Source organism: Penicillium expansum (assembly GCF_000769745.1).
Source record: "Penicillium expansum strain MD-8 chromosome Unknown contig52, whole genome shotgun sequence".
Classification (NCBI taxonomy): domain Eukaryota; kingdom Fungi; phylum Ascomycota; class Eurotiomycetes; order Eurotiales; family Aspergillaceae; genus Penicillium; species Penicillium expansum.
The window spans coordinates 224,921-246,406 of record NW_015971294.1 but is presented as its reverse complement, the minus strand read 5'-3'; the positions used below and the strand labels follow the sequence as shown (position 1 = coordinate 246,406).

General features: G+C 49.5%; 10 protein-coding genes across 10 annotated transcripts; 4 read left to right on the top strand and 6 right to left on the bottom strand.

The window, feature by feature from the left end:
- Positions 1-381: 381 nt before the first annotated feature.
- Positions 382-699, bottom strand: PEX2_020280 (uncharacterized protein; the record flags this gene model as incomplete). The annotated part of the gene is made up of 1 exon (XM_016739303.1): positions 382-699. The coding sequence occupies one exon, from the start codon at positions 697-699 to the stop codon at positions 382-384; it is 318 nt and encodes a 105-aa protein (XP_016599242.1).
- Positions 700-1,231: 532 nt separating this feature from the next.
- PEX2_020270 (putative protein transport membrane glycoprotein Sec20) lies at positions 1,232-4,114 on the bottom strand (the record flags this gene model as incomplete). The annotated part of the gene is made up of 7 exons (XM_016739302.1): positions 1,232-1,396; positions 1,449-2,261; positions 2,312-2,390; positions 2,444-2,541; positions 2,858-3,426; positions 3,483-3,727; positions 3,795-4,114. The coding sequence occupies 7 exons, from the start codon at positions 4,112-4,114 to the stop codon at positions 1,232-1,234; spliced, it is 2,289 nt and encodes a 762-aa protein (XP_016599241.1).
- A 566-nt stretch (positions 4,115-4,680) lies between these two features.
- PEX2_020260 (mitochondrial 54S ribosomal mL53 domain-containing protein) lies at positions 4,681-5,001 on the top strand (the record flags this gene model as incomplete). Its single annotated transcript, XM_016739301.1, has 1 exon — positions 4,681-5,001. The coding sequence occupies one exon, from the start codon at positions 4,681-4,683 to the stop codon at positions 4,999-5,001; it is 321 nt and encodes a 106-aa protein (XP_016599240.1).
- Positions 5,002-5,434: 433 nt separating this feature from the next.
- ipp1 (inorganic diphosphatase IPP1) lies at positions 5,435-6,510 on the bottom strand (the record flags this gene model as incomplete). Its single annotated transcript, XM_016739300.1, has 4 exons — positions 5,435-5,576; positions 5,639-6,066; positions 6,156-6,275; positions 6,334-6,510. The coding sequence occupies 4 exons, from the start codon at positions 6,508-6,510 to the stop codon at positions 5,435-5,437; spliced, it is 867 nt and encodes a 288-aa protein (XP_016599239.1).
- A 1,028-nt stretch (positions 6,511-7,538) lies between these two features.
- On the top strand, positions 7,539-8,954 carry PEX2_020240 (tRNA-dihydrouridine(20) synthase (NAD(+)); the record flags this gene model as incomplete). Its single annotated transcript, XM_016739299.1, has 1 exon — positions 7,539-8,954. One exon carries the CDS (start codon positions 7,539-7,541, stop codon positions 8,952-8,954), a length of 1,416 nt encoding a protein of 471 aa, XP_016599238.1.
- A 493-nt stretch (positions 8,955-9,447) lies between these two features.
- Positions 9,448-12,813, bottom strand: PEX2_020230 (DEAD/DEAH box helicase; the record flags this gene model as incomplete). The annotated part of the gene is made up of 1 exon (XM_016739298.1): positions 9,448-12,813. The coding sequence occupies one exon, from the start codon at positions 12,811-12,813 to the stop codon at positions 9,448-9,450; it is 3,366 nt and encodes a 1,121-aa protein (XP_016599237.1).
- A 449-nt stretch (positions 12,814-13,262) lies between these two features.
- On the top strand, positions 13,263-13,716 carry PEX2_020220 (vacuolar ATPase assembly integral membrane protein VMA21; the record flags this gene model as incomplete). The annotated part of the gene is made up of 3 exons (XM_016739297.1): positions 13,263-13,357; positions 13,426-13,517; positions 13,580-13,716. 3 exons carry the CDS (start codon positions 13,263-13,265, stop codon positions 13,714-13,716), a joined length of 324 nt encoding a protein of 107 aa, XP_016599236.1.
- A 396-nt stretch (positions 13,717-14,112) lies between these two features.
- On the bottom strand, positions 14,113-14,708 carry PEX2_020210 (putative cystathionine beta-synthase (beta-thionase); the record flags this gene model as incomplete). Its single annotated transcript, XM_016739296.1, has 2 exons — positions 14,113-14,547; positions 14,604-14,708. The coding sequence occupies 2 exons, from the start codon at positions 14,706-14,708 to the stop codon at positions 14,113-14,115; spliced, it is 540 nt and encodes a 179-aa protein (XP_016599235.1).
- A 994-nt stretch (positions 14,709-15,702) lies between these two features.
- Positions 15,703-18,644, top strand: PEX2_020200 (putative mitochondrial phosphate carrier protein; the record flags this gene model as incomplete). Its single annotated transcript, XM_016739295.1, has 9 exons — positions 15,703-15,966; positions 16,032-16,196; positions 16,263-16,516; positions 16,582-16,927; positions 16,987-17,006; positions 17,066-17,106; positions 17,991-18,021; positions 18,082-18,340; positions 18,525-18,644. The coding sequence occupies 9 exons, from the start codon at positions 15,703-15,705 to the stop codon at positions 18,642-18,644; spliced, it is 1,500 nt and encodes a 499-aa protein (XP_016599234.1).
- Positions 18,645-19,275: 631 nt separating this feature from the next.
- On the bottom strand, positions 19,276-20,626 carry PEX2_020190 (DUF2406 domain-containing protein; the record flags this gene model as incomplete). The annotated part of the gene is made up of 5 exons (XM_016739294.1): positions 19,276-19,913; positions 19,973-20,026; positions 20,113-20,214; positions 20,280-20,357; positions 20,440-20,626. 5 exons carry the CDS (start codon positions 20,624-20,626, stop codon positions 19,276-19,278), a joined length of 1,059 nt encoding a protein of 352 aa, XP_016599233.1.
- Between the last annotated feature and the right edge of the window lie 860 nt (positions 20,627-21,486).

Below are 21,486 nucleotides of genomic sequence, written 5' to 3'. Positions count from 1 at the left end.
TCGGTTGGCCAGAAAAGAACTCGTTATAGAATCACTTACTGCATAGGGATGTCACCATCCCTATCGGGAATAGCACTAGCGAGGGCAGCAACAAGGATCCCCTATATCGATATGTCAGTTGTGTTACAAGAGATTCTCCGGGATCAATACTCACGATGTCGATTTGTTCAAGAAGGCTCATTGGGTCGATATTGCGGTCCTTAAGGATATCGTATCAGCAAAGAATCAAATAGCTTTAGCTTGGGGTATATTTTACGCGGCAAAGTGTCTCGATGGCAGATCTCCAAAGGGCGAGTAGTGGACAACTACGCTGAAGGTGTCTGGGGTCGTGGCAGAGGTAACAAGCTAAGGTAGTGCTGCTCTATAGATTTCATCTTCTTGTCAGTCATTGGTCAAAAGGGATTCGTTCTTGGACTGGTATATATAATATGAGAGTGACATGCTAAAGAACAAGATGAGAAGATAGGAGGTATCAGATGCAGTTAAAATATCACCAAATACATCTTCCAGCAGTGGGAGACATGTAATTCGTAGTAGAGTGGTGCTTACCTGGTGGTGATGTTGGCTTTGGTGCTGGTGTTGTTGGATTCGGTAGTGATGCTGCTGTCTATCATCATGGCCGGCTCCTTGGTTAGTTCTACCAGCACGTCGGGGATCACGACTAGCTCCGCGCTGTCTGGTAAGGTATGTAGAGTCCATATCAAGACGATGAAAGATATAGATCCCGATAAAGAATCAGCAGAATATCTTAGTGTTAAGACTTGGAAATTCCAGGCTTTTGTCGGGAGATGAGAGTTGGTAGAAAGTGAGAATCAAAAGGAGGCAAACTTTTAAATCTCATGGTTGGTTTGAAACAGAAGAGAGAGATGAGCTCCTCTAGTCTTCTATGGTTTCTCTTTACCAAGCATTTTGTTTAATATTGCCGGTATTTATCTCTTGCTTTATTGCTGCTACAATGAACCATAGCCTTGGTCTATAATATAGAACATTTACTCCACGCCTTTTTCCAAGTCTGCATTGTTATTTATTGGCCCCAGGAGCTAGCATAAAAAAACGTGGAAGGGTATCATGATCATTCCATTCGAACAAGATCTGAGTGCTAAAAAAAACCGAGTATAACGCCTCTAACATAGGCCGTCCTTGTCCCGAACGCCATCACTTTTCAATCAAGTATTCGGGGACTCTCACTGTTGACCATGAGGGTCACCGAGATTTGATAAAAGAATGCTACTCAATTTCCACGCAGGACTCCAGCAATGCGTAATGACAGGTCCAACATGGAAAGATGCTCATCAGACCCGTCAACCAACCGCTTGTCCATCTCCGAGAAGAGCATGACAATCTTGTTTTTCTGGATATCGGGGATTGCCTCGTTGAACACTACACGTCGGTATAACTAGAGAAGGTCAGCAAAAAATATCGAGAATATGAAGAGAAGAAGGACAAACCTGTCCAACAAGCTGCGTAGCACTCCAGCCATCAGCCACAAGGTCCGTAATCACCCTCGAGACAGCCTCATAGACTGACCCACCACTCTTGGGCTGCATAGCCTCCACAAGAGAATCCAAAATATCCTCCGGCAGCACACCGGCAATTTCTTCAATAGTGCGAACCGTAATAACACTAGAATTGCTACCGACATCCATCATCTCGGCATCATCATCAGCATCCTTCACAGCAGGCGGCTTCGTAGCACCGACCAAGCGCGCCGCACTCTGCAGATACGTGATAGCACGACGCAAATCACCCTCACCGCACCGGATAAGCGTATCGACAACGCCATCCTCAAGCTGCAAACCCTCCTGCTCCGCAATATGTGTGATCCGATCACCAGCAGCGCTATTATCCAGCATCTTGAATCGGAACTTGCTGCAACGGCTAGCAAGAGGCTCGATGATGCGCGTGACATAGTTGCAAACAAGACAGAACCGCGTGATCCTACTGTATGTCTCCATTGTGCGGCGCAGAGCGGACTGTGCGTCTTGCGTCATGCTGTCGGCCTCGTCGAGGATGATGATCTTGAATGGTGGACATGGGTACTGTGCGCGGTAGGCGGCGTCTAGGCCTGTTGGTTGGGAGAGCTGGGCTCGGGCGAAATTCTTCACTTTGTCGCGGACAATGCCGATACCGCGCTCGTCGGAGGCGTTGAGTTCTAGGATTCGGGAGCGGTAAAGGGCGGGCCCGAAGAGGGATTTGGCGAGGGCGAGGATTGTGGATGTCTTTCCTGTACCGGGGGGTCCGTAGAAGAGCATGTGGGGGAGCTGCTTAGTGTTATTTCATTGTTTCAATTGTTCGGGGCTGGGTGGTTTACGTTTGAAGCTTGCAGAGTGCGTCGCAAGACTTTAGTCGTGTGGTCTTGAGCAGCGACATCATCCAGGGTCTTGGGGCGACTATTTAATATTAGTCAAATGCTCGGGGAGCTCGAAATAAAGCATTGACTTACTATTTCTCAACCCACGGCTGGAGTCGAGTTGAGTCTTCCTTGTTGTCGCCAGCCTTAAGCTTAGAGCTGCTGGATGCGGCAGCGGCAGCGGCACGAGCCTTATTATTAAAAAAAGAAGCAGCCATTGTTGTTGAATATCCCGAAATCAGCAAAGTCAGGGTTATCTCGAGAGCTGGTCCGCGATGTGTTGAAGATCTCTCTCTGACGCCCTCCACAATCAAGACGCGTCTCCACGTGACACGCGCAGCACTTAAACACATCGACCAATGAGAGCAACTCACTGGCTAGGTATACTTCAACCCCATCACCGCCGTCAATGCTGGTCTTATAAACTACAAATATCAAGGTTGCAAGGGTCATGATTGCATGTTATCTCGTTAATGCTTGAATCAGTATCTATAGCTCATCTCGCACCGGTTCCTCCATTCCGGCCTCAAACATCCTCTTTTTGGTATTCCGGGGAAGCTCTGCTTGTCTGGCCCTCTCCTCCGGTGTGACATCGTCAATATCTACGCTCGTTTGTTTCTCTTTCTCAACCATGTCGCCAATTTCGTCAATCACACGATTGCTGTCGATTGGTGCTGACGGCTCTTGCTCCCAGGCAGTGATACTGGCTGTCGCGGTTCCTGTTGTAGCGGCCGTGGCCATTTGATGAATGGCCGTAGAGACATCAGCCGAGAGGGACTGAGAAGCAGACTGCACAGCTGTAGTGGACAGCCCGGCTGCACCTAGTGTTCCAAACGCAACTCGAGCAATGAGCTTCATAGGCAGCCATACAAGCCACCAAAGAGGCCCGTAGAAGACACGTCGGAAGAGAAGCCACCCAATTGTCCCAAGGAGAACATAGAAAGCAGTCTCAAGATACCATGTGTCGGACTTTTGAGAGCGGAGAAGAGAGTTGGCGAGACTGCGGGATGAAGAGAGAAGTGTGTCAAGACCACTATAGGACTCGGACAGAGATGAGATTGCGGCGGTGGATTGTTCTGATTAAAATATGTTAGTTTCTGGTAGAGCCAGGGAAAAGGAAAGGTTTACTCACCAAGTGTTGATTGGGCAAATTGGCTGCGGGAGAGCTCCGCCTGCATGAGTTGATGGGTTCTGCGTAGCGCAGATGTCACGTCGTTCGAGGCATTCAAAACAAGGTCATCCTGAGTGAACTTCTCAGTGGGCTGCTTCTTCTCCGAAGAGTGCGATCTCGACAGCAGCAACTCTCTCTCCTTCCGCTTGGCGAGTTCGGCATTCCGCTTCGCTTGTAATTGGGCAGTTCGAAATTCACCTCGTGTTCTGTAGAGCTGTTTAGCATGTGGTGCATATGTAGACTACCCAGCGGACTATGGGAAGAGTATCTTACCTCTTGAGATCCTCGGCCAATCGTCCTGCCATAGAAATAACCCGCTCCTTATCAGCCTCCTTATGTCCATGCGCAGCAGATGTCTTGCGCTTGCTATCTGAACCAGTTTCCAGCGCTTCAACCTCCACACGCAGCAGCTCTAACTCTTGCTCCGCTTCCTTCAGGCGGGAATGTATCTCACTTCCAAGCTCCAGGCGGGCTTCATCGCCCTGTCCAATAGAAGCAGTGAAATCGCGCAATCGATCCACTAGGGGTTGTATTTGTCCTAGGGAAGTCGAGAGCTCTTTCACGCGCACCTGGAGAGCTGTCGTGGGGGACATCTTGCGATAAGAGTATTGGTTATTCGATGTGACGCATTCAAGTGCTGTCTGTTCGGGGGTGTTGAAGGAATTTTTCTGGAAGTAGACGCTAGCGGAGAATAATCTGAGTTATTTGAAGCAATAAGTTGGTTCATAAGTGTTGAGTTGTTCAGCTCAAAGTTGCCATGTAGACAGGCGTCATTCGGCATTGTGTTTGCATCCGAGTCAAACATGCCCCATTTCCTTTCAACCGCAATTCGCAACGGAGCCTCTGGTGTGATGAGAACTTCCAATTGAACTTGCGCCATTACCTGTTAGATTTGTCGCAGACCAACTGAGATCTACGCAATATTCTCCTTGGACCAGTCTTCCACTAAGAGTCATCTGCCCAACCGCAGCGGAACCAACCCCAGCAAACACTACCTTTAAAAAACTTCCCGCCGGCCCTCATCCACTCAGGTACGTAACAATGAAATCAAGACAGGGCTACCGGATATCACTCGGTCTTGGGAGATAAACAAACTAACCAATCTACCAGTCCGCAAAACCTCTTCCACCCCGCTCACCACCAACCCCAAACCGCAACAATGACCATCCCCATCGCCACGATAACCACCTTCCGGACCGCCTACAACCCCTTCTCGCGCGCATCCCGGCCATGCCGCCTCTTCCTGGGCATGCTGCGCACACCAGACACCATCCCAACCAGCAGCCCGACCCACATCGATATCAAGGTCAAGCAATTGCCGCGCGACTCTACCGAGTCACCGACCATGACTGTCGGGTTTAAGGGCGGCAAGGAGCTTACGCTGGATGTTGGAAAGCGCGGGCTTAAGATTGGCGATGTTATTGAGGAAGTGTCCCGTGTTGGCAGAGCTCTGCAGCGGGAGGCCAGCTTGAAGAACTAGTGGAACGTTTTATTGTTCGAGCTGTGCATTCGTGTATTATATTACCTATCATTTGTTTCATCTGACGATTTTTGGCGCTGTTGGGCATATTGGAATACTTGAGTTATTCTTACTTTGGTAGAGAACATAGGCAGTTTATGCTTCATACCTGATATTGGGCTTACTGGAGTAGATTTGAAGATCTTGCACGAGTTGATGTTGAAAGTGATCATCATTTCTTTGCTATCCAGTTGCTCGGATTTGCATTTTCCCGTCAGAGACTACTATTTTTTTACGCTGTGGTGGTAACAAATTAAGTATTGGGAGCAATTCATTGACAATTCAAAAATGAGTCCTCTCCTCGGGAAATCGAAGAACGTAATCCCCGCCGGGCAGACGATCATAGGCTTGAAAGTTTTGGTTAGTTTTATATTTCTCTTGCAGAAATTCTCATTTATACTGCGGCACCTGAGATGAAGAACCACTTGTCAATGCTGCCATCAATGGGAGCAGGGGGCAGAGTCTCGTTGCGGGGAACGGCAGCGAGCTGAGCCTGGTCAACACGGTCGGCAGAGCCCTCAACGGTGGAGTTGGCACTGGTGATGGTTAGCTTCAACATCCTCAAAAGTAGGGATATATGTATACGGATAGAACTCACAGGTTGATCTCGCCACGGGGGGTCTTGCCGGAGACAAGCTTCTCCCAGGCGTCGGAGCACTCGCGGATGACATCCTCGGCGTACTTCTTGTTCTTGCACTCGCCGGAGAAGGCGAACTGGTTCTCGGGCTTTCCGTCGGGGATCTTGTAGATGCGGAACCACTCGTTGGTGGCGCGCATGAGGCCGGGAAGCTGGCGCTCAACATCCTCGATGTCGTTGAGCTTAGGAGCAAGAGGATCGTTGACGTCGATGACAATGATCTTCCAGTCGGTCTCCTCCTCGTCAATCAGGGCCATGACACCGAGAACCTTGACCTGCTTGACCTGGCCGGTGTAGCCGACAAGCTCACCAATCTCGCAAACGTCGAGGGGGTCGTTGTCACCCTTGGCCTTGGTCTCGGGGTGGATGGAGTTGGGGTCCTCCCAGGTCTGGTTCATAACATGTCAGTTTTTTTTACCCCTCTTCCTATCCACGGGTGTTGGTGNGTGGGGGGGGGGGGGGGAGGTCCAGAACTTACGCGGGGGAAGGCACCGTAGTTCCAGAGGTAACCCTTGTGAGGGAAGCAGTTGCGGACGAAGCGGAGCTTGCCCTTCTTGGTATCCTGCTTGATGGGGTTGAGGAAATCATCCTTGGAGATCTGTTTATGATGCAATCAGCATGTGGCGAGGGTCAATTGAGGTCTTGTGTTGTCGTACCTCCTGCTTGGCGTTGGTCCAGCGGGGGATCTCAACGACCATGTTCAGGATGGTCTGCTGCTCGTTGGCGTAGAGAGGAATATCGTGGAAGGGAGAGACGGGAACGCCATCCTTCTCAACGAACACACGGTGCTCGAGAGTGTAGGGGGAACCGATCTTGCGGATAGAGTAAGTCATATTGGGTGAAGCGGACGAAAAGTGTCGAGATACTTGGGCCGCACGGGATAAGGGAGAAGAAAAGGAAGAGGAGGAAGAGAGAGGGGCAGTCAAAGTGGGGGGAGCCAGCGTTGCTGATGTGCGCCAAACAGAGCGGGAGGCGGTGGAGGTAGCACTTCCCAGTCGGGCCAAAGGAGGACAAGTCATTGGCTGTGTTGGGAATGTCTTTAATGCTTTTTGTTCGGTTTTATTTAGTATTTCTGATACAGAACTTCAAATTACCTTTAATCACACGGGTATAAGTTGCAATGCGTGGTGGTGTTACCCCTTGTCTGTGTCGGAAGTTTGTATGGGAAAAAAATAAAAAAATATGGCAGTTCCGAAAGTCGGCAGGGCCATGATCAACCCGAATTAGATTGATATCCCGACTGATCTATTTAGTTGTGGATGTGCATTGTATACAACATTGAATTGAAGTCTCGTGCTCTTGCTTCGTATCAAGACATACTATAACATACATGTAGATACATGGACGCTACATCTTTTAGCTATTTGACAGGATGTACACTGCATGTACATACCCGACCCCATACTTACTGCCAGACACGCCGATGTCGGCAGTATACGCGGCCTATAGATCCATTGCAATTGTGTTCACTTCAATTGTACTCCGTATGTCGTAGAGCATTAAAATGTTAGAGTTACATATCGAACTCTTGGAAGCATCGCAAACAATCACATTGAGAGCTGGAGATGTCGTGATCCTTGGCAGGGAATAGAGCCCAATCATTGGTTGGTTTGATCTCACCGGCCCTCATAGAAAGAACCTAAGAAGTACATAGCTGCTTGAAAAATACCATGATGATTTAAATTACATAAATACATGAAATCCAATGACCACCTGTGAAAAGAAAAAGTGTTATCGCCACTATCATCACGTGGTTCAAACTTTCATCGGGAGTCCCTCCGCAGGGAAAAAAAAGACCGTTCTATACTTCCCCCTCCCCGCAGCACCTGGGAATGCTATGATCAGATCTCTCCGCAAAACAATGGCAACCCTCGCAACCGCAACCGCAGCTGCAACTGCACCTGCCCCCGCGCAGGCCGTTGTGCCGCGCGTGCCCATCCCTCCCAACGGTGTCGACTATCGCAACAAAATCGTCCTCGCGCCAATGGTCCGCTCAGGCGAACTACCCTCCCGCCTCCTGGCCCTGAAATACGGCGCCGACCTCGTCTGGGGCCCGGAAACAATCGACCGTTCTATGATCGGTGCCGAGCGACGCGTGAACCCGCGCAACGGCACAATCGAATTCACCCGCATGCCCAGCAACGGCGGACGCCCCAACAAACCAACCAAAGAATCAATCATCTACCGCATCGACCCAGCGCGCGAAAAAGGCCGATTGATCTTCCAACTTGGCACGGCCAACCCGGAACAAGCAGTGGCAGCAGCGCGCGTTGTGGCCAAGGACGTCTCAGGCATCGATCTCAACTCAGGCTGCCCGAAACCATTCTCTACAAGTGGTGGTATGGGCGCTGCCCTCCTCCGCACCCCCGATCTCCTCGTCTCAATCCTGGAAAATCTTGTCAAGGAGGTCGGCGAACCATATCAAATCGGCATCTCAGTCAAGATCCGCATCCTCTCCAACCCTGAAGAAACAGAGACTCTCGTCTCCCGTCTCGTGAAGACAGGTATCACAGGCTTGACAGTCCACTGTCGCACAACTCCCATGCGCCCACGTGAACGCGCAATCCGTGACCAACTTCCCATGGTAGCCCGTATTTGCCACGAAGCTGGCGTGGCGTGCGTGATGAACGGCGATGTGACTTCGCGTGACCAGGGCCTCGCCCTGATGTCTGAGTACGGCGTTGACGGTGCTATGATCGCGACCTCTGCCGAGACCAACTCGTCTTGTTTCCGGTCTAAGGAGGATGGTGGTGTCGCGCCGTGGCGGGATGTCGTCTACGAGTACTTGCGCTTCTGTATCGAGTCTGAGAATCGTCTGGGCAACACCAAGTACCTTCTCAACATGCTGATCCCCGGCAAAGACAAGGAGTTCAAGGATGCAAAGCTGTCCAAGACGTATCTTGATATCTGCCGCGCATTGAAATTCGAAGATTTGCTTCCCGCTGCTACGAGTGTTGATATGATCCTCGGTCTGGATGAGAAGTGGGAGCCTGCCCCCGTTGTTACTGATACACCTTGTGAAACCGATACGCAAACCCAGTCTGAGCCCAAGTCCAAGGCTGTGCAGAATGCTATGGAGTCTGAGGCTGCTCGTGCGGCTGGTGGCGGTGCTGTTCGGACTAAGAAGCCTTCGCCAGCTGTTCATGGAGGTGGTCCCATTCGGCGATCTTCTGCTCCTCAGCCAGCTAAGGTTACCCAAGTTGATGATGAGCAGCCAGTTGTTGAGGCTACTATTGCCGCTGCACAGACTCAGGCTCCCTCTCAGCTGACGGCGTAAATACTACTCTACGCCTCTCGTTGCATTTCTCGTCCATCGTTGCTTCTTTTTCACACTCTGTTTTCGATCCCATGCATAGCCCTCGGTTTTATTTCGGTTTAATTCTTGCCCATATCTGCATACTGGGGTGTTTATGATTGCTTCCATCTGTTTTGTCCATGGATTATTCCCCACTTACATACCTCATGTTCATCTTTGATGACTACCTATTTTAACAATTCCACAATACATATCACTCTACGTTGGATAGCTTTGAAACATAATGTACTAAATCAAAGGTAGTTGGATTTTTGATCCTCTAATCTAACAAATGATGTGCGATTCCCCGAATCGCCATGATATTGAAACCCCACCAAACACCATGTACTAACTGTGCCATGTTCGGCACGGTATTAAATGCAGTATCTGCATCGCCATGCAGATACTCACAACACAAACTCCAGTGTAACACCTTTTTTTGGCTTTAATGATTTTTTCTTTCCTTTGTGCTCGCTTACTTCTCTGCCTTCACCTGCAGCTCGGCCATCATCATTCCTTCGACAACCTTCATTCCAGCCTCTTCGCCCTTCTTGGCCCCAGCCTCGTCATCTCCAGCCACGGCCTGGTCAAGTGCCAGCTTGGTCTGGCCCAGTGCGTAGATCTGCTCCTCAATGGTGCTCTTGGTCACCAGACGGTAAATTTCAACCTCTTGGGTCTGGCCGACTCGGTGGGCACGGTTCTCGGCTTGCACATCTTCCTGTGGGTTGAAAGAAGAGTCGAAGATGACCACACGGTTGGCACAGGCCAAGTTGATACCGGCACCACCGGCCTTGGTAGACAAAAGGAAAACGGGAATCTCAGTGCGCTCGTGGAAGGCATCGAGGATGGACTGGCGATCCTCGACGTTGGTGCGGCCATCAAGGCGGACAAACTCGATTTTCAGGGTCTCCAGGACGTGCTCAAGGATATCCATGACCATTGTGAATTGAGAGAAGATGAGAGTGCGATCACCATTGGCGATGAAACGGGTGAGAAGCTCTTTGAGGTGTTCCACTTTGCCGGAGTCCATCCATTCGTCGTTCTTGAGCTTGAACTTGCCGAGGGAATTGGGGTTTTCCAAACACATGTGGTGGCACTCGAAGTCGTTGTAGGGCATGAGCTCCTCAAGAATGATCTTAGGGTCGGATAGCGACCACTTATCTTCCTTCAAGCAAGCCTTGGCCATCTTCTGCAGGATTTCATCGGTGTAGTGACGACGAGCAAGGAGGGGGTGAATGGCGGCCTGGCGCAACTTCATAAGAATGTTGGCAGACTTCGAGCCAGTCTTCTTTCCAGCAGCACGGTCTGCCAGCAGCTGGCGCACTTGTTCTTTTTCGTGGTCGTAAATCTTGACCTGGGAAGGTTTCATTTGGCACCAACCAACATGAGAGTGCTTGGCCGGAAGATCAATGACTTGGTGCTTCTTTCGTCGGAGGATAAAGGGTTTCATCATAGACTTCGCGCGCTCAATGCGCTGTTGAGATAGGAGAGTAGCGTGGGACTCGTCGGTCGTCTTTGCCTTGTTGGAGAACACTGCATGGAGATCTTCCTTGTGCTCCTGGAAGACCGAGGGAAGAATAAAGCCGAGAAGAGATGCCAGCTCCTGCAAGTTATTCTGAAGAGGAGTACCAGTGAGAAGCAGACGGAAACGCGCCCGAATTCGAATCAATTTTTCGTACAGCTGAGATTGATGGTTCTTCAACATGTGTCCTTCATCATAGACACAAACAGTGAAATCCATGTCACGCAAGAACTTAGCATCAAGCTTCGCCTTGGCAATCGTGTAGGTAGTGATCACAACGTTGATCTCGTCGCGTCGTTCCTCAATCTCCTCGCGGATGAGAGCACGCTCGTTGAGACCAGCGTAGTAAGGCATGACATTCAAGACCGGACAAAACTTCTGGAACTCGCGGAGCCAATTCTCAATGGTGGAAGATGGGACAACAATCAGGTGAGGGCCCTTGATGCCCTTCTCAAACAGATGTGCGAGGAATCCGATGACCTGGCAAGTCTTACCCAGGCCCATGTCATCGGCCAGAATGCAGCTGAGTTTCTTTTCAAACAACAATGCCAGCCAGTTGATGCCCACAATTTGGTAATCCTTCATCACCAGGTCGTCGGCCATGACAGAGGGCTGTGAGATGAAACGAGATTTGCGCTTGGAAACAACCAGTTTGTCGCTGTCTTCATCACTTTCGGAAGATTGGCGTTCAGATGCGGGAGTAGCAATGCCCGAGTCGTGCTCTGGTTTGGAAGGAGCAATATTGGTAATTTCCAAGTCGCCCTTTTTCCCGAAGGTGTCGACACCCCATTTCTTCATCTCTTCAGCGACTGGCTTGCCGAGCTCTGCAACCTCGCCAACAAGAGCGTCAATAGCCAGGTATCCAGTCCACATATCAATACACTTGTCGACAATCTTGTCTCCAATGGGCTTAGGGGCCTTGCCTCCTCTCTTGCCCTTGGGCTTCACAGTCTCTACAACTGGAGCAGAGACAACACGCACATCATTGAGGGTCGCGTAGGGGCGGTTCGAAATGATGATTTGAGCAGTTTCTTCGGGGATAGAAGCGATATCAGCGAGATCCTGCACAGGACATGTGTTGAAGAATTTCAGGACCTTGGAATCCAAACCGCCAGCGGTGGATGCTTGGACCTGAACAGTGGAATCGTCCGAATCACTCATCATAGCCTCGGGGGACTCGGATCGGTCAGGTGACGGCGCTTTGCGACCCTTCTGGAGCCGTCCCATCTTCTTTTTCGGGGGGCTGTCATCGTTGATTGTGATGGCATGAACAGGAGAAACAGCACGGGAAGAGCCCTCAGACTTGGGTCCACGAATAAGTCGGCGGCGAGGCTTTCCTTCGTCGTCGGAATCCTGGGTCTTGGGCTGCTGCTTCATTGCCGCCCACTTGTCCTGGATGGTACCACGGGCTTTGATGTTCTGCTTGGCCATAGGAGCCGGGCCCGTAGCCGGGGAGGCGCTCAATTCATCATCGGAGGATTGAATAACCACGGGTCCATTTTCCTGGTTGGCCGCATCCATGTTGGCAAGGATTTGGAGGGCGTCGTCGTAATTGCCCTTTGCTTTCAACATCGCGTCCATACAGGCTCGAACAGTCATATGCGGCATAACTTTGAGAATGCGCTCAACTTTGACGCGGAGTCTGAAGTCGTTGATCTCATGAAGCAGGATGTCTGGAACTCCCACAGGTTGTGCACGAGAGGGCACATCTTGGCGAGCTTTTTTCATGGCAACCCCCTTGGGTGCCGGTGGACTCATCTGATCCGCGGTCCGCTTGATTGCGGTTCCAGTATTCTTCGGATCGTACATGGCAGAGGATGTAATTTCTCGGAACCGATCCATTGCCCCGGCGTCAGGGCGGACGGGCGACTCCATGATCTTTTCTTTTTCGGGACTCCGAATGGTCTTCGCAAACATAGACGGTTTGATATCTGTACTTTGTAGGTGGTACTCTTCGTCTGATGAGCCACCTCGGTATGTCGGTCCGTCGTCGAGATCGAAGCGCGGTGTTCGTTTTGTAGGGCCAGAGGCAGGAGGTCGGAATTGCGTCCCAGAAGGAGCGATTAAGGATGAAAGTAAACCGCCTTGGACCCGGCGGGGAGGAGAAGAGACTGGGCCTATGGGTGAAGATGCAGCAACTTGAATGACAGTGTTATTTTGCCGCGAGTAAGGATGTTCAAGTAGTTGTGTTGGTTGGGTCAATCTTTGCGACGGGGTTATCGCTGGAAGAGTGGCGATAGTTTCGTAGTCTTCGCCAGGAGGGGTACTCGGAATAGTTTTTATATCTCGAGGAGGAGTAGTATTGACAGATTCATCCATCGCTCACAATACTAACAATGTCATTGAATCATAGAAGCCATCTGATTGTTCTGCGCTATTCAGGAACGTTTTTTCTGCCAAAGCGGACACGCGCCACCGTGGACGCGCCCAATCACGTGTGAGATTAGTCAATTAAGTAGGGAATTGGAACAAAGAAGTAAGACATGTGAAGAAGTTTAACCCTATAAAGTTGACTGAATAGGGATTAGTACTGTCATGAACGAACAATAGATCTCAGCTTTCCCCGAATTAGAGAATGAAACAATAAGGAAGTCACATGGGCATATACCTCCAACCCACCAATCAAACCCCAGCATGTGACGGCGGACACTAAGTTATCTCCGCACTTGCGATAGCTTCAGTTCCTTTGTTTCTCAACAGAGACCTTCCCTTTTTCATCCTTTGGCCTCTGACTTATTAAATTACTGCTACTCCCAAAGAAAACAAGCATGTCTGCCCGTCGCCCCCACAACCAGTCCTTTGCCGATGGTGCGGCAAAACCTACGCCCCAAGGCACTTCCGACGTGGCCCCAGCTGTTCCCGCGTAAGATAATAACCTTATAAGCTTAATCCAATCCTTGAAGACACATTCTTATTGGCTCTGGTATCTAGAGATGTGATTTACAAGCTCCTCGGCTTCACGGCCGCCATGATCGTTGGCCCCATTGGCATGTATTTCTTGACTTTGAATACAATCTTCAGTGGTGAGTATTTCTCTGCCTACCAACTTGCAATAACATATACTTATTAAATTGATGTTATCTAGGGAGCTCGACACTCGCCGGAATCACCGCAGCCGTTACCGCCAACGTGGTCTTGTTCGCATATATCTATGTCGCCTGGACGGAAGACCAGGAGGACAGACAAGCGGCCAGCAAGTCAGATTCAAAGAAAGCCCAGTAGGTTGTATAGCGACTCAACCTGAGGGACTTTAGAAAACGATTACTATTTTCGGCGTTACGGCATTGTTCGGGTGGTTGGGGTTTCTGTTTTTGTATAATTGGGATGGAACAACTTCGACCATCTAAGGACTCGATTGTAAAACTACATATTGGCTGAACCATTCATCTCACGGTTGAATATACCGGATGTTCCCAAGATATCAAGCTCCACACTTTAATCCCTTCAGTCAAGGCCTGTATTATATTTGGGCTGTTCATGTTGAAGGAACCGCATGTAGAGACAAAAAAAGACCAAGACCCATGTCCTCTGACAGATACGCCGATATGCAGTGCCAAACAGAAATTACTCTCTCACACATTCCCATTCTCATCAGCTAACTAGCAGCTCCGAATCAGCTTAGGTAGGTCTGCGCTTGACAAACTCCTCCAAGTCCGCCTTGGTAGCAACACCAAGCACAAACTTGCGCGCCACATCAGTGACAACGGCAAACTGCTGCTTGTCGCGCTTCTCGCCATTTGGCCCTGTCTCGCTCTCGAAGAACTCCTCGAGCTCCTCGAGCGGCGTATTCATCGTGATGACCTGGTAGATGCCACGCTTGCGGTTAAAGCGCTGCATCGCTGCTGAGACTGGGTCGCTTTCTTTCACGGCACCGCTCTGCAGCAACTCTCGTAGCCGTGGGATGCTGAGGTAGCCCAGCAGAGAGCGCTTCGTCGGGGAGATAACAGTGAGGTGCGTGTAGTCTCGCTCGTAGGCGGCCATTAGGGCTGTGGAAATGGGGTCATCGGTGGAGATTGAGAGCGCGGGGGGAGGGTCGAGGTCTTCAATTGTTGCCTGTGTTGTTTGTTAGCTTCGAGGTCCATTGGATGATTGTATCGGGAGAGACGGACACCGCGGTACTTATCGGCCCAGGCAGCTGTGGATGAGGTGCTTATGTCGGAGGTGGCTTCCTTTTCGCGAGTAAAGGCCTCGCTGCCAGTCAGGTATGATGCCATTTTGATTGTGATCGCGATGAGGGGTTGGTGAGGGGCAGTGGATGGGTTGGAGGGTTGTTGAGAGAAAGTAGACGTATGTTGAAGGTAGAGAGTGATTGGCTCAGGTATAAATATCGAGAAGTCAAGTAAGATCTCTCAGTAGGGTATACCTGAGTTGTGCAGGGTCAAGAGCTTTCAACCGTTGCGGGATGACTTTTCGATGTCAAGCTTGGCATTTAACTCCACTACGGGAGACGGTTGCGGCCACGGCGGTTATCAGATCCATACCTATATCCATTTTCTTTCTGCTTCTTACTCTTCTTACTTTTGATTGTTAAATATAGCATACTCTCAATCATCAGGTCTAAAGGGAAATAGGAAAATATCCACCTATGACAGCCCCCGATCGGTATAAACTCACCTTACTGTATCTAGAGTAAATATCCAGGCCTTCCAAACCGTAGGCGACTAGTCATATTATTCGCAAATGATACAATAGATAGCCCTAGGCTAAACCTTTTGAATCTACTTTGCGGAGCACATGTCATCAAGTATGTACTCCGTATGGAGTATACAAACAGGTTTCTCTTTTGGCCCCCGGGCCCGAGGGATTATGATCCTAGCCAGGTACATGTATACTAGCATGCTGAGAGGCACAGACCCACACGGAGATAGCCATAAGTAAGTCCACAATCCCCGATGGCTGTTTTACTTGGAGCCTGAGTATTAATTTCCATAGAGTACGCTTCAAAAGTAAATTCGACGTACTCTTCCAACGTACTATAAAGTGCTTTGTTGGTACCCCGCCAAGACTTACAACGCCCACACGTCATTGTGTTTGTGTGAGCATCATCCTTATCCCCCCGTTGTGCCCTGTTTCATCTGGATTAAATATCTCATACAGATTCAATCAGAAGGAAATACAGTCAGCGTTACTCGAAATCCACCCTTTTGGTGGAGATCTCCGGATATCCAAACTGACTCCACTTATACCCACCTCCACCCGAAGTACACCATGATTCCCGACTGGATCAACACTTTTGCCGCCCAGCATCCTCTAGGTGCTGTGAGCGCTAATGCGAGCCCCACGGCCAAAAACAGACCGTTCACGGCTTGGAGTGCACTCGACGATGTGAAGACAAAGGCCGACGACATTGCCCACGAGGCAAGCCGGGAGTTTAATGTCGCAAGCCAGAAAGCCCAGGAGAAGGCCGGCAAGATCGAACCTGGCTCTCTGAAGTACTATGCAGCTTGCACATTTGGTGGAATGTTGTCATGTGTTAGTATTCCCTTTTTGTCTCAATTATGAGCACTCTGTAGACCAGCTTCTCACATATATACTAGGGCCTTACCCACACTGCCGTGACACCCCTCGACCTGATCAAATGTCGCCGCCAAGTCGACTCCAAGCTCTACAAGAGCAACCTCCAAGCCTTCCGCACCATCCGTGCAGCTGAAGGTATTCGCGGCGTCTTCACTGGCTGGAGCCCTACCTTCTTTGGCTACAGTGTAAGCCTGAGCGACATGCGGATCTTTTACATCCCCAATTATCTATACTGATTACAGTTATAACAGGCCCAAGGAGCTTTCAAGTATGGAGGATATGAGTACTTCAAGGTCTTCTACAGCGACCTAGTCGGCCAGGAAAATGCGAGCCGGTTCAAGACTGCCATCTACCTGACAGCCAGTGCCTCGGCAGAGCTCATCGCAGATATAGCGCTTTGCCCATTCGAGTCTGTTAAGGTCCGCGGTCAGACTACCATCCCCCCTGAGATCACAGGAACTTTCAGTGGTATCTCAAGCGTTGTTGCCAAGGAGGGCGTTGCTGGGTGAGTTTGACCTCTATCATTTTCCGTTCTTGAGTCAAATCTCTATATGCTGACCCGTTACCCAGTCTGTACAAGGGTCTTTATCCGCTCTGGGGCCGTCAAGTTCCCTACACGATGATGAAGTTCGCTTCCTTCGAGACCATTGTTGAGATGATCTACCACAATCTGCCAGGTCAGAAGTCCGACTACAACAAGGGTGCCCAGACTGCCGTTGCGTTCTCGGGTGGTTACCTCGCCGGTATTCTGTGTGCTGCGGTATCGCATCCTGCCGATGTCATGGTCAGCAAGTTGAACGCGAATCGACAAGCGGGTGAGGCATTTGGCGCTGCTATGAGCCGCATCTATGGTGACATTGGCTTCCGGGGATTGTGGAACGGACTGCCTGTTCGTATTGTGATGATCGGTACTTTGGTGAGTTGTTCTTGTCCAGTGTGGTTTAATTCAGCGGCTAACAAGACTCCAATGTACAGACTGGACTCCAATGGATGATGTATGGTCTCACTTTTGGTTGTTTTGTGCGCTGGATATTCGCTGACTCTAGTCTTACAGCTACGATTCATTCAAGATTTTCATGGGGCTTCCTACCACAGGTGGCTCAAGTGAAGACAAGAAGAAGACAAACTAAGGACATGTCTGATCTGCTTCTACGGGTAGCACGCGCAGCTTCCATTATTCTATCGTTTACCATCTGGGCTATGGCTACACTGATCTTGATATCTTTTCTCGGGAATATTCTATCGCAGGTGCAATACATACTCTCTCCTATCATTTCACCTAACACGGAGTCTACCTATCCATACTCCGTATAGTAAACGCCAAGCTCGCTATCGGCCAATTGCAGTTTGTCACACCTCCACCAATCGGAGGCTGTTATCTTATCGGCGACGTCACCAATGTAGTTCGTCTGCGAATATAAATGTTCAATATAGTTGAATAACAACATCTTAAATTGATATAGATAGAGAACGATGTGGTTCAGGAACCTCTTGGCTCGGAAACTCAGTATTATCATAGTCTAGCTCCCCGATACGATCGAGTGGGTGGATTATACTTAAAGATCTAGATACCCCAAAATCCACTTCTCTACATCCCCCCTGTACGACCTAAAGTCCCGAGACCCTAAGATAGTAAGCTTGCAGTTACACCCCAGCACGTGGAATTCCCCCGCCATCGCATCTTGTACCTGCATCTATCGCCCCATCGATCATCGATAAATACCTTTCCACCTACTCCCCCACTTCTTCCTTTCGCATCTACTCACCCCACCTACCAACTATCTCACCCGCAAAGAAAAACATATACATCTACTTCAATGTCTGACGAAAACCAGCCAAGCGAGATGCCCGATAAAGCCACCAAGGATTCCGAGGTGCCAATGGTCTCACACGGCCGAGGAGGCAAGATAACCCCCCAGCCCTAACCGCATTTCCCCCTCTATTATCCATGGCCACCAACTAACAAGTTCTACATTCAGGTCAAGGAAACATCGGCCACGACACCACCGAGTATGTCCAAACCAGTCGCACGAGCGTCGCACATACTAAACACACATGAAAAAAACACAGATACGTCGATGGCGAGATCGTCCGCGAAGGCCCCTACGGCGATCAAGGTGATGGCGCTTACTCCGCCGGCGTGAGTACCTCTCACTCCACCAAACCCAAGTCTCAACCTCCCACTGATGCACGAGACTCTACCCAGCGAGGCGGCGCAGGAAATATCGGCTCCCCTATGGTCAGACCCTCGTCCAGGGCTCCCCACGACGTCGAGATGATTCCCGAGCTTGCGGTGCGCGACTCAACGGATGAGACATACCACACCGGGGTAAGCAGCAGAGAGCTCTTTCACTTGTTTACTTTTGATTTGTTCTATGATTGATCCCCCCATCCCGATCATTTCCCTATGGTTTCCCCCCTTGGTTTTACGCTTGCTTTTCCCTTTCCCCGCTTTCGGATTCCCAGGCGCATTCTTCCCAGGATCATATGGCTGACTTTTTTCGGGATGGTAGCGTGGTGGACAGGGAAATGTTCATCTTGATGAGGCTACGCTCAAGGAGAAGGAGAAGAAGAAGGTTGCGCATGAGGGATTGGCGGATAAGTTGAAGTATAAGCTGCTGGGGCGGAAGTAGGGGTAAATCGGGGCCCTTTTTTTACTCTTGCTTTTACTGTCTTGTGCTTCTTTCGTGATTCCCATTTCTCGTGCGGTAGTGGTGGCGGGTCAACCTGGTTTCAATTTATTTTCCGGGTTTGTATCCGGATTTAATGGTGGACTTTTTCTTGCTTCTTGTTATTTGTTTTGGTTATCTTTCACCTCTCTTTTAAGGTGGTCGTTTATGTATAGGTACCTGCAGGTGTATGCATATGCATCTAATGGTTGCACAGTAAGGAGATGTGATGTGAGGGGTATCCTAGGAGGGATATTTATGTGGAATAGATACATATTGATATGAATAAGAAACAGAAAGCGAACAAGAGAATCAAAGAAACAAACGAAAAAAAGAACTTCCTATCCATGACGTGTCCCCATGTGTCCCTGTATCATAACCTCATTACAGCATGCGATGAATGAACTAGTCATGAAAGCAAAAAAACAATAATAAACATCCCGCATTACCATATCCGTTTCCGTACAAACAAAAAAACAACGCCAATCTGCTCAGCCCGAAAAAAAAAGGATCAATGCATCTTGAAATGAAGTGTCCAGATACAGTATCGAGCATTATCCATCTCAGTCTCACATCTCAGTCGAGACTATCAGATTTATTTATCCTTGCTGAACCGGCGCTTGAACCAACTCTTCCTCTTATCCCCTCCAGCCGGAGGTTGGCTCACATTCTTTTGCGGAGGCGGTGGTGCAGGCCTAGCTCCTGTGGAAGCTGGAGTACCTCCAACAGGTCCACCCCAGCTTGACTCACCAGCAGGCTGTGGAAGTCTGGGTGAGCTGAAATTGTTGGAACCATACTCAGCTTGACCACGCCCATCGAGACGCTGTTGCTGCAGAGCCTGCTGCTGCAATTGGTCGTTGGAGCTGTTCATCGAGCTGGGGTCTGTGGACTGGCCGTAGGGGTCTGTGTAGCCAGAACCAGTGTTTGACATGGCAGCCACGTTGTCGCGGGACCGTTGGTAGCCATGTTGTGAGCCATTTGCCATGTTGGGGTAGCCCTCGGAGGGGGTGATGGGCGCTGACGGTGACCCACGGGGATGGTGGGATGGGCGTCTCCTGCTGTTTGGGTTATATCCACTCTGGTTATATCCACCCTGGGCGTAGTAGGGATTCGGGTTCTCGGGTGATAGAGGTGTGTTTTGGTATGCGTTCACGATGCTGTCTGGTCGCGATTGGCTTTGGCCGTAGTAATTGCTTTGTTCGTGGTTTCTGTTTGAAGGACCGTTGCTTTGACCTATTGGCGAAAGGATTAGAAGCAATTAATGAAAAGGGGGGGGATTACAGGAAACATACCTCCATAGTAACTTGTTCGTCGGCTGAAGTCGCCCATCTGTGATGCGCCATCCTCTATCAAACAAATCAGCCCATATTCCCACATTCCTGACTTTTCACAAGGAAACGTCAAAAAATACCTGTTTTAACATATGACGCACGGTTACTGTTGTATGAGCCGTTGATGGCTGCCTCGAATGATCGAATTGTATCCAAGGGGCGCTCCAAACGCGGTCGAGTGGGATTTGACAGGTCGGGATCGGCTGGGACGAAGCAAGGGTTAACCAAAAAAAGCCCCAGGAAGCAAAGATTGCCAGTGGATACTAACTGATGACATTCCCATACTGATCCTTGAATTCAATCTCTCTCAACGAGCCCAGGTTTGACTTCTCCAACGCGACCGCCACTATTGAATTGTCAGTTGACGTGAAATGGGAAGGAATGCGACCGGGCCAGAATCAAGGCCCAACCTCTCTTCTCGGACGTACTAGGCTGAAGCTCGTTCATGGCGACGAGAGGATCTGCTTTGGTGTGTAGGTTGCGACGAGCTTTCTCCTGTGAAGTTTCCGAAAGTCCACGTTTGTGGCTTGTTGATCCCGATTTGTCTGACTTGTCGGATTTCACGCTGAATCCACGACTCCTTTTAGGAGAGGTGGGAGATTTGGGGGTGTCCATTTTATTAGGAGTTCCACCGTACTTTTAGCGTCCGAGATTCAAGGCAAGTCTGAAACGGTGTGATCTGCCTATCGCTGGAGTGGAGCGTCTGTGGTGGATCCAAGAGGTGCGATCACAGTTCAACGCGTTTGCAATTTGAGACACGGTAATATCGGTGACTATCAGGATCCGACAGGAAATAAATGGGGGCCGACTGAGGGTGTGACTGGGGGGTGCGACTGGGGTGTTTGTAGTTTTAGGTGGACTTTCCCAAGTGGTGAATGCGAAGATGTGAAGCGTCAAAGAGTGGAGCAAGGAATTGAATTACAATAGTACAATAGTACAAGGGTTCAACAGTGCATGCAATAATTGACCTGTGCAGAATTGTAGAATTGTAGAATGTAGAATTGTAGGAATTGCAGAATTACCAAAGGGAAGAAGATATTTTCCTTAAAAAAGGGAAATGGATGGTTTTATCGGGGACCACGCAATCCAAGGCTTCCAGGTACTTCCAGCTTCCGAGTACGTACTCTTTTTTTTTTTTTACTTTTTCTTTTTCTTATTATGGATTTCACTTTAGCTTATTTCATTCGCTTTTAGAATATTTACAATATTTTAGAAAATCTCGGCAAATTGCTATGCCTCCATGGTACGCAATTCGGTTCTCAGCTACGATTGGTGAAGTTCCTCCGCTTAGTCCCAATGGAAAGTGGCAAGAGACCCGATATTGTGCTATTGTGCTATTGTGCTATTGTGATATTGTGATATTGTGATATTGTGATATTTTGATATTGTGCTTAATATTCTTTGGAAGTTCTTAATACTTGATATTCCCTGGTCAGGGCTTGGTGAAACAGTGCCTAAGACTAATATAAGCCCAA